General features: G+C 36.6%; 1 protein-coding gene across 1 annotated transcript in view; it reads right to left on the bottom strand.

The window, feature by feature from the left end:
- The window catches only part of TFEC (transcription factor EC), a 206,942-nt gene extending 197,151 nt beyond the window's left edge, over positions 1-9,791 (bottom strand). The window contains exon 1 of the mRNA XM_043967675.1: positions 9,711-9,791. Coding sequence (XP_043823610.1) covers positions 9,711-9,791 — 81 coding nt within the window. The remainder of the gene's footprint in view (positions 1-9,710) is intronic.
- Between the last annotated feature and the right edge of the window lie 2,482 nt (positions 9,792-12,273).

Here is a 12,273-nt window from a genome sequence, read left to right as displayed (position 1 = left end):
GTACTTCTCCCTGAAAAATGGTCCATCTTTTAAACACCAGTATTCTTCTGGTGATGCTATATAAATTAATGAACGATAATTTATTAAGCATCTATTCTGTACTGGGCACTGTGTTAAACCTTGGGGGTGCAAAGAAAAAAAATGAAAAGCCCGTACCCTGAAGGAGCTTACAACAGAGCAAACACCATGTTCATATGCAAGAATATGCAAAATATATAAAAAGTAAATATAAGGTGATATAGAGACACTGGCAGCTGTAAGGATCAGGAAAGACCTCATGTAGGAGATGACGTGAATTAAGCTTTGAAGAAAACTATAAATTCTAAGAGGGATAAGGGACTGCTTTGTAAGTATGGGTGGTAGGGTGAGAAAGCATGGAGATTGGAAATGGAAGGTCATGTGTGAATAACAGCAAGAACACCAGTTGTCTTAACTGGAGAATGCATGAAGACTAAAGTATAATAAGGCTGGAAATGTAGGTTGAAGTCAGGTTGTAAAGGGCTTCAAATACTAAATGAAGTTAAAATTTAATCATAGGGTAATGAAACACTATTGGAATTTATGAAGCAGGGAAATTGCACAAGTGCAATTAAGGAATTGCAATTAGAGAATACACTTTGGCAGACATAAAATAGCATTTACTTAGCACTATAAGGATCACAAAGCACTTTACATATGTTAACTCATTTAATCTTCCCAACTACCCTGTGAGATAAATGTTGTTGTTATTCCCGTCTTACAGACAACAGAGAAATAACAATCAAAATAAATTAGATGAAATTTCACTGGCATAATTTTTTTTGCATTTTGATTTAAAAAATCAGTTGCATAATCCAGGATAGGGGAAATATGGCTTAGCAATTGTTGAGATACACACACACACACACACACACATACATACATATGTACATATAGACATAGATATAGATATACAGATATATATAGACCTAGGGTATTTAGTTGACAGTTGGGTCCATTTGAACCATTAATTGACATAGCTGCCCAAAAAAGTCAACAAAATTGAGAAAAGTGATTAAATTGTTCATGCCATCTGACTCTGTGATTCCATCATAGTATATATATTCCTCAGAAGTATAAGATATAAAGGGTCCCTATATACCAAAATAGTCATAAAAATTTTTGTAGTATTAAGAAGCTGGGAACCAACTGGGTAGGCATCTATTTGGGAAATAGCTGAATAAACTGTGGTACATAAGGGTTATATATAGGTCCACCTAATTCTTTTAGCAAATTACAAGACATTTCTGCATAGTGCCATCCATCTAGGTTTATCTGATTCTTTTATCCAACTATAAGACATTTCTATGTATTGCCATCTATCTTTATCCAATGGTCAAAGCACTTTACTTTCAAATTGATTAAGGACATTTCACAACTAGTTAATATTTTTGATTAATTCAGTCAACAAGTCTTCACCTTCTATGTTTAATTGAGGTGGGGTGGACCACTATACTTACAAATGCAATGGAGTGGGGCAGCTAGGTGGCACAGTGGATAAAGCACTGGCTCTAGAGTCAGGAGTACCTGAGTTCAAGTCCGGCCTCAGACACTTAACACTTAATAGCTGTGTGACCCTGGGCAAGTCACTTAACCCCAATTGCCTCACTAAAAATAAAAAAATGCAATAGAGTATTACTGCATTTTAAGAAAAGACAAAGATAAAGAATTCTGAGAAACATGAGAAGACTATATGAACTGCTGGAAAAACAAATGGAACTAAGAGAATTGTAAACACAATGACTATGATAATGTCAATGAAAAAGCCCTTAAGGGTGACTGGGCTATGATTAGTGGCAATGAACAATCTCAGCTTTAGAGAAGTCATAATGAAACATTCCTCTTTTCTCTCAGTACAGAGGTAGACTACGGATTTAGAATGTGTTGATGGTATCAAATTTGATCATTTTGTCAATTGGTTTTGTTAAGTTGTATTTTTTGGTGGTTGTTATAATAAAGGATTCCATGGCGTAGGGTAAGTGGGCAAAGCTTATGTAAAATCAAATATCAACAATAAAACAAACAAAAAATATTGTAATTTTAGGTTCTATTAAGAGAACTAGAAAGTTCAGGACAAGAGAGGGAATTCTGATGTATCCTGATCTTGTCATACTATAGCAGAGATACTATGTCTCATTTTAGAAACCGCACTTTAAGAAAAATAAGTACAAACTGTGATTGTCTTGAGGAGAAAGATTAAGATAATCAGATCTGTAAACCATGCCATGTCAGTATCAGTTAAACCAGGGGTTCTTCACCTGGGAACCATGGACACCCAAGGGACTTAAGGATAGATTTCAGGGGATTCATTAGCTTGGATGGGAAAATTCATATTTTCATTTTCACTAACTTTTGACTGAAGTTTAGCATTTGAATATGAATGTAAGTAACCAATATCCTAAGATTGGGATCATAGATTTTGCCAGACCACCAAGGCTGTCCATGGCACAAAAAAAGCTAAAAACTCTGAGTTTAAGTAACCATGTATCTTGAGAAGACTTAACAGCATGGGAGTTGTCTTTATACCTGTATCTAAGAGCTTACAATGTAGAGTACAATTATGCAGTAGTGCTTTAGAGGGCAAAATTATGGTCATTTGGGATCATCATACTGAAATAGTGACATTTCTTTCTTTCTTTTTTATTTTTGTGAGGTAATTGGGGTTAAGTGACTTGCCCAGGGTCACACAGCTAGTAGGTGTTAAGTGTCTGAGTCCGGATTTGAACTCAGGTCCTCCTGAATCCAGGGCTGGTGCTCTATCCACTGTGCCACCTAGCTGTCTCCTATACAGTGATATTTCTTACAGTGTAATTCTAATAATATTTTCCAGAAATATCTAACAAAAAAGTGGAAGTGTTCCAGTATAAATTGGATGAATATTTATCAAGGATAATGGTTGAGTTTCCTCTATTAAAAGAGTGTACACTAGATGACCTCACCAATGCTTACATTATATCTTTTGTTTTGTTTGTAATGGAAATCACCATCACTCAAAAAGTCTTTATTAAGTATCTACTATCAACAACACTCTCCTATTTGAAATATTTAAAAACAACATGAAAGTTCCTTCCCTCAAGGAGCTTACATTCTCTCAAGGGGAACAATATGCTAATACATAAGTATATAAAACATAAATGCAAAAGAAATACAAGGAGGGGCACAGCTAGGTGGTGCAGTGGATAAAGCACTGGCCCTGAATTCAGGAGTACTTGAGTTCAAATCCGGCCTCAGACACTTGACACTTACTAGCTGTGTCACCCTGGGCAAGTCACTTAACTCTCATTGCCCCACAAAAAAAGAAAAAAGAAAAAGAAATACAAGGTGGGTGATAATCAGCTGGGGGATCGAGAAAGACCTTATGTAGGAAGTAGTGCTTGAGATACTGTACTGTAGAAGACTAGGTTTCAAATTCCACCTCAGCCTCTTACTAGCTGTGTGATCCTGTTCAGATTTGATCAGGAGTTAGTTAAGTGACTACTTCACCTCTCTTGGCTCCAGCTCATCATCTGTAAAATGAAAAAGTTGGACTAAATCACCTCTAAGTTCCCTTCCAGCTTTAGCCTGATGATTCTATGAAGCTACAGATTCTAAGTAGTGGTAAGGGGGAAGGGAGTACATTCCAGTCATGTATATCATAGGATTGAGAAGTAACTCGAGATGGGAGATGAAATGTAAGGAAGAGCAAGAAAGAATATGTGATAAAAATTAATGTATAATCAATCTAGAAAGGTTGGAGCCAGTTCTTATTGTCATACACAGAGGTGATTTAATGTCATTTAACTAATCTTCAGTTGTCAGTGGCTACTAACACTTTAAGTTTAGATTCCTCTGCTTCCTCCCCATCCTAGGTCCTTCTGTCAGGTATTTAATGATCTATAAAGCAGAATTAATTTGTACAATTAGAGATCAGTATTCAAAGAAAGCCTTTTATAAAGCAAAGAATCTCTTCCTAGAATGAATAATCACATCTTAGTTTGTAAGTTCAAATGTCCTTCTCAGATTTTTCTCAGAAGGAGTATAATATGCACACAAGGGGGAAAAATCTTATAAGAGGTGCTTAATTCTTTCCTTTACATGCTTTACAAATAAAAAAGAAACAATGAAAATTCCCCAGCAGAAAAAGGAAAGAAAGAAAATTTCAAAGAATCAGCCAATGCCTTTAGGCTATGGTTATCATAGCAGTATGAGCAGCATCATTCATATTGCCAAGAATACAAGGAAATTCAACCTACTCACTAGGGAAAGCAAAAATTTGGTAGTAATCCAGGTGTAGAAGAGAAATAGCATATAAACAGATTTTTAAAACCAGAAAACTCCATTACAGCTTGAATTATCTGGTAAAAGTCAGCTATCACTGGGACTAAACCAGTCAGAGCTATCTATTAATCCACTGAATGTATCCCATTTCCAGAGGTTATGGGAATGACACAGTTCTTTCAAAAAGAAAGTCCCCTTCCATTGAATTAATAGCATGTATTGTCTAAGACTTATTTGGTCCTGGGTTGTAAGAATTGAGCAGGAAAAGAACTTAGATAATCAATCAAACTGAGCTTCATTTGAGAAAGAAGGAAATGATGACCCAGGGAAATAAAATAATGTATCCAAGGTCACACAGGTAGCAAAGCACAAGAGCTTGACCTCAAACCCAGGTCCTATGACAACACATCCAGGGCTCTTTTCATTACAAAGTATTGTCCCCTAGTTGGTTTTCTCATTTTGTTCAGTTGTTTTTCAGTCACTGACTCTTCATGACCCAATTTGGAGTTTTCTTGGCAGAGATGCTGAAGTGGTTTGCTATTTCCTTCTTTGGCTCACTATACAGATGAGGAAACTGAGGCAAACTAGGTTAGGTGACTTGCCCAGGGTCACATACTTAGTATCTTGAGGCCAGATTTGATTTCAGTATGATAACTCTTCCTGACTCCAAGTTCAGCACTCCATCCACTGTGGCATCTAGCTGCCCCTATTTTTTTTAATAATGCTATTTAAAGTTGTATGTGTTTCTTCCAAGAGATTCTTCAGAGTGCAGAGACCCCTTATTTGTCTATCTTCCACAGCATCTCTTATGTGGTGCAAGAAATATTGAGAGAAATGAATGGATGAAGGTGATTGCTATAAGAGTAGTCATACTTCAGTGTCCATGTATTGAGAAAAATTGCAGCTCCAAGCCACTAAAGAGACACATTAAATGAATAGAATTCTCCTTGGTCTACTGTGTTTTATTTTGTTTTGTTTTAATTTGTAATAGGAAGGGTATCTGTCTGTCTAACTATCAATCACCCATCCATCTGTCTGTCTACCATGCTTTTAAATTGGCAAAGTACTGTCTATGTTATCTTATTTTGATCCTCACAATAGTCCTGTCAGATAGATACTATTCTTGTCCCCATTTTAGAGGGGAAGAAACTGAGGCTAGAAAAAGTTTGAGTAATTTGTCCAAGGTCACAAAGCTAGTGTCTGAGGCAGCATTCAAACTCAGGCTTTCTTGACTTCAAACCTAGTATTCTTACCCATTGGACCACCTAGCTGACTTTTTGTATATAACCTTTATGGCAAGTAAGAGAGGCCAGTCACTCTCCATTAGGAACACTGAACAAACTGGGGAGGAGAAGAATAAATAGAGCAAGTTCCTTTTGACAATGAATTTAGACACTATTGTCAAGGTCAAACAGTGACTCAAAGAAGGCATTAAAACCCAGTGTTCTGATTCTAAATTTTGTGCTCTCGTTGACTATTGATTAAAAGAATTGTTAAAACATTCTCCCAGCTCCTGGAGGCTATCATGCCACAGAAATACCCACAGTATAGTATTATTAGGTATGCAAAAAACCCTAGCTACTTATGGCACATAAAAAGAAGAAGGAGAAGTAAATTGTCATCTTTTCCCCCTTAGAATGCCCCAGGCACTCATAACCATTATGGATACCATTGGCCTCAAAAGTCTCACTTCAGAAAAAGAAAAAAAAAATCCCCAAACCTATTGAGGTATAAGAGCATAGACAACATTTAAAATTATAACTATTCCATCCCCCTGAACACCAAGAGAGACCAACAGATTTTTATTTTTCACTTGGAATTGACCTTTCAGTTAACCCATCGCATGCCAAGTTATAGCCTGAAGCAATTTTCTGTAGTGAATGCCTTGAATCTTTGTACTAGAATAGACATATCTCTCACCCTGTCTCAATATCATCATTTCAGTAACACTGTGGCTGGTCAGCATACCAAAGAAATAACTCAATTCCATGCACATTTTTTTAAAAAGTCAAACTTTTTATTTGTCTTCTTTTTACCATTACAAAATCTCATAGGACTAAAAATATCAGTAAACTTCTCAAACATTCAGCTTTCATCCTCAAACTTATTTATTGGTTTTTCTCCAGTGTATTTGTGCTGAATGCTGAATAAAAATAATAACTATCTTATTGTGTCCACATCACAAAAAGCTGTAACAGTTTCTTTTGTTCAATCTAGTACCCACTGGTATCTCTTCCTAGAAGCGAAAATTAACTTCAAGGTATTTCTCCATATATTTAACCCACTGGCAACCCCATGCTTAGGCGCAGCGATGAGTCAGGGCCATCCCACTATTTTGAAAGTGAAAGATAAAGCCTGTTTAAAGGATTTATACCTGATTAGTCCAGTCTATCATTCTTTTTCCAACATGAATAAGCTCAATAGTTATATAAAATTTGACAACACAAAAAGGAACAGTCTTAAGTTGCAGTAGGAGAGATTTAATTTAGAGATTAGGGAGGACATTTGACCATAAAAATTGTGAGAGACTTGCCACTGATGGGTAACTAAAGGTGATGATGGGGCCTCTGGAGATTTCAATATGGAGAAAGCTCTATTTCCAGGATTATTTCAATGCTTTTTTTTTTTTGTTTTCTGCAGACAGGTAGTAAAATAAAAATAAGATTAAATGCCTATCCATTTCTGTATGGCTTACATGTAGTCTAGCCTATTATAGAGCTATGGAAAGAACTGTATTTGGAGTTTGAGGACCAGTGTCAGAATTCTACTCCTCTTTTTTACTATCTGTGTAATATTGGGAAAGTCATGTAACTTAATCTATGATACTAAGAACATAGGAATGAGCCCTGTAAGTATAATTTAGCTGTGCAACTAATATAGAGGTCAATGAGTCCAAGTCCTCATTTTATAGAAGAAACTGAGGCCCAGAAAGATTGTAATTTGTCCAGGGTCATACAGAAAGTATATGTCTGAGGCAGAATTTGAACCCAGGTCTTCCAAACTCCATGTCTAGCACCCTATCTACCACTTAATGGTATGTTGCAAGGGGATAGGTTATAAGAGGTAGAGGCTGAACTGGATGATATCCAAAGTCTTTCTGAATTCTGTGATTATTCAATAAGCCATTTGAAATGTAAGCCATATTGCCTTCCTGAACTGAATTTGAACCTGTGTCATCCTGATTTTAGTACTCATCTACTACATTACAGATGGGGATAGGTGAAGATGAGGGGGGAACCAAGGATAACTTTGAAATTACAAACTTGAATGATGGGAATGATGATGGTTGTATTCTCAGTGGGAAAAGGAATTGCAGGTGACATAGAATTAGTGATGATGGGAAGTATGTGTGAATGTGGAGGAGAAAACATGGGTACTCTCTCCACCAATGCAGACCACACCTTCTTCTTTAAGTTAGTAGAAAAATCTATCACCTTTGGTTAATCTGATGATGAGTTTCTCTGACCCTAGCTAGGCTGATCCTTAGATAACAAATAGGCCATCCTCAGGCCCCTACTCAAAGCCTTTACTAAGTAACAGAAAAATGTTCTAACTAGAGTTCTACTTCAAGAATTCTGGATCCTTCTCCCTCCCCCAATCCCTACTATGGTGAAGAATGTGAAGAAGCACTTTAGTGGCTGATACATGCTGACATAGGGACTGACCACAAGCAAGAAGGAGAAGACAATTGATAGGCTCATAGGCATCCCAATCATGGGCCGTCCATGGGGCAATAACGTTTAACAATTCTGGAATCAGGGAGGCAAGGAGAGACACTGGAAACAGAGACTCCAACAGAGATTAAACCTGCCTGCCACATTGTCATCTGCGGCACTCTTGAGCTGGGACTAAACCAGATTAAAATATAAAATAGATATAGATATAGAACATAAATAATGTTAACATGTTGCTTTCTAAGTGAATATGCAGCTCACAAGAATCCCAATATACGGGTTAGAGGCCCCATTTCTATTTGGGTTTGACACCACTCCTCTTGGGAACCTGTTATAGCAGGCAGACCTGGGACATTCCTTGTTCCTTCTGCTATCACAAAGCCAAGGAATAGAAGGGGGCGGGGGAGGGGGGGAGAAATCCCTAACAATTAGAGCAATTCAGAAAGTTCAAATCCAAAAGTTAAATAGGCAGATTCAGAAGGCAGTAGGTTCCCTATCCCTGGAGATGTTCAGATTCTACCCTTCTCCGGACAGGTGACATTTTGATTCAAATGAAATCCAAAATGCCGATATTAAATGCATACATTCTGGAGTGGGCCTTCTTACCAGAAGTCTCCAACTAGAAACTGACCAACATACTGAAATCCCTGATGCGGTATATGTATATATGCATGTGTTGATTCCTGCTTACAATCCGCATTCTAAACTGGCGATAACTTGGGAATTTTTTTCTAGGAAAACATTAGATTCAGATAGATTTTAAGCTAGAAAGGACCTTGGAGGCTCTCTAATCCAAAACTCTCATTTACAGATGGGGAAATCAAAGCACAGAAAAATGAAATGATTTGTCCAGAGCCACACAGCTGGCAAGTAAGTGCCCGAGGAAGAATATGACCTCGGGTCTACCTGACTCTGAGTCCAATGCTTTGTCAACTATACCATAGTATGTAAATGACTACAACTGAGAGTGGATTTCAAAAGATTATATTTAACCCTGATGATGAAAGAAAAGAGAGAAAGGACAAGAAGAAAATAGTGTACACATAACTTCAGTCTCTATGTCAAAGGATCCAGATCCAGTGTAAAAGGGAGAGCCCAGTTGGAGGGGGTACAATGGCACATTCTTCACAAACAATTACCTTGCCAGGACCCACATATTGAGAAACTCTTAGACATCTCCTTACTCAACTTCTTGGTGCTTCTAATTTGACTTCTACTCCATTTAGTGTGGTTATTTCTAGCTGGTGGGGGGGGAGGGAGTTGTCCTGGCAAATTTTTTTTCAAGGCCTTTGTTTATATAAACAATTTGATAAAAATGATATTACAAAATTCATGGACCTGTGTGAAATATATAATAATTTATTGATGAAGATTTAGGATGGGTAGACTAATGAGTCCCATCTCTTTCTTTTCAGGTTCCCAAACCATTTTTTCATGTTCTTTGTTGTCAACTGTCCCATTCATGGCTAATCTCTTTTCTCTTACTTTAAGAAAAAGGTAGCAACACTGTTTTTACTCCCAGTCCTTTTCATAAGAAGTGCTGAGATTTGAAATACTGAACTATACAAAGCCAAAACAGCTATCTAAATCTGAATTGTTAGTGCAGTCCACACAAACATTTGCATTGCAATTTCATATGACGAGCATCACACCTGATGGATAAAGAGTGAATTCCAACACTCCCTCTCCCAATCTTTCTGGTTATTCACCACACTATCAATAAAAAATTTCAGAAAAATGGTTTACACCAAGATGGCTCACCTGACTTCTATGCTGCTCATGGTTTCTAAATATGTCACAGATATTCATAGCTTCATTTTCAGAAAGCCTTTTCATCACCATTTAATAGTTGATACCTGGAAATTAGAATATATCAAACAACTTATATTCCCAGTAATATACATTCCAACCCCCCCCAAAAGTGTTGCCCTTTTTAAAAAAGTGAGTCAATTGGGGTTAAGTGACTTGCCTAAGGTCACACAGCTAGTAAGTGTCAAGTGTCTGAGGTTGGATTTGAACTCAGGTACTCCTGACTCCAGGGCTGGTGCTCTATCCCCTGCACCACCTAGCTGCCCTGAAAGTGTTGCCCTTTTTATAATAGCATGCATCAAACTATAAAACATAGAATAGAGAAAGAAAATTATAGACCAATTTCCCTAATGAATATTGATACAAAAATCTTAAATAAGATATTAGCAAGATTACAGCAAGTGATCACCAGGATAATACGCTATTACCAGGTGGGATTCATACCAGGAATGCAGGGCTGGTTCAACATTAGGAAAACTATGAACATAATCAGTCACATCCATAAGAAAACTAACCAAAATCATATGATTATCTCAATAGATGCAGAGAAAGCTTTTGACAAAATACAGCACCCATCCCTAATAAAAACACTAGAGAGCTTAGGAATAGGTGGTGCTTTCCTTAAAATAATAAGCAGTATCTACCTAAAACCATGAGCAAGCATTATATATAATAGAGATAAATTAGAGGCATTCCCAATAAGATCAGGAGTGCCCCGAGTTCAAATCCAGCCTCAGACACTTAACACTTACTGGCTGTGTGACCCTGGGCAAATCACTTATCCCCAATTGCCTTGCTAAAAAAAAAAAAGCAACAGTTATCAGAACTATCTGGTACTGGCTAAGAAATAGAGTTGAGAATCAATGGAATAGATTAGGTACAGGAAACACAGTAGTGAATGACTTTAGTAATGTACTGTTTGATAAACCCAAAGACTCCAGCTTCTGGGATAGGAACTCAGTATTTGACAAAAACTGCCGGGAAAACTGGAAGATAGTATGGCAGAAACTAGGCATAGACCAACATCTTACACCTTATACTAAAATAAGGTCAAAATGGGTACATGATTTAGATATAAAAGGTGATACCATAGGTAAATTAGGAGAGGAAGGAATAATTCACCTCTCAGATCTTTCCAAAGGAGAACAGTTTATGACCAAACAAGAGATAGAGAATATTATAAAATGCAAAATGGATGATTTTGATTACATTAAATTAAAAAGTTTTTGTACAAACAGAAGCAGTACATCCAAAATTAGAAGGGAGACAGAAAATTGGGAAACAATTTTTATAGGCAGTACTTCTGATAAAGGCCTCATTTCTAAAATATATTGAGAACCAAATCAAATTTATAAGAATCCAAGTCATTCTCCAATTGAGAAATGGTCAAAGGATATGATGAGGCAGTTTTCTGATGAATCAATCAAAACTATCTATTGCCATATGAAAAAATGCTCTAAATCACTATTGATTAGAGAGATGCAAATTAAAATAACTCTGAGGTACCACCTGACACCTATCAGATTGGCTAATATGACAAAAAAGGAAAATAATAAATGTTGGAGAAGCTGTGGAAAAATTGGAACACTAATGCATTGTTGGTGGAGCTGTGAACTGATCCAACCATTCTGGAGGGCAGTTTGGAACTATGCTCAAAGGGCTATAAAGCTTTGCATACCCTTTGACCTAGCAATACCACTATTAGGTCTTTCCCCCAAAGAGATCATAAAAAAGGGAAAAGGACCCACATGTACAAAAATAATCATAGCTGCTTTTTTTGTGGTGGCAAGAAATTGGAAATTGAAGGGTTGCCCATCAATTGGGGAATGGCTGAACAAGTTGTGGTATATGAATGTAATGGAATTCTATTGTGCTGTAAGAAACAATGAGAAGGAGGAGTTCAGGGAAACCTCGAAGGACTTGCATGAATTGATGATGAGCAAGATGAGCATAACTAGGAGAACACTGTACACAGTATCAATAACATTGTGTGTTGATCAACTATGATAGACTTGATTCTTCTCAGCAATACAATAGTCCAGGATAGTTCCAAAGAACTCATAGTGGAAAATGCTCTGCAAATCCAGAAAAAAAAAAAAAAGAACTGTTGAATCTGGATGCAGATCGAACCATACCAATTTCTATTTTGTTGTTGTTTTTCTTTTTTGAGGTTTTTCCTTTTTGCTGATTCTTCTCTCATTACATGACTAATGCAGAAATATGTTTAATGTGATTGTACAAAATATAACCTATATCAGATTACTTGCTGTCTTGGAGAGGGATGGAGAAAAATTTGAAACCATAAATCTTATAAAAACAAATGTTGAAAATTATCTCAAAATGTAACTGGAAAATAATAAAATATTTACATGGAAAAAAGAATAAACCATGCTGAATTAATCTAAAAAAACATAGAATAAAAATTTTATCATAGATTGGAACTCTGTTTTGGTGCATTTTATCTGGGAATAAAAAGTCCTTCACAGAATGCCTCTATAACATTTTTTCATGAAAT

This window comes from Dromiciops gliroides, chromosome 5 (genome assembly GCF_019393635.1).
Source record: "Dromiciops gliroides isolate mDroGli1 chromosome 5, mDroGli1.pri, whole genome shotgun sequence".
In the NCBI taxonomy this organism is placed as follows: domain Eukaryota; kingdom Metazoa; phylum Chordata; class Mammalia; order Microbiotheria; family Microbiotheriidae; genus Dromiciops; species Dromiciops gliroides.
Note: the sequence above shows the minus strand (reverse complement) of the source record. Positions and strands in the feature narration are given on the sequence as shown.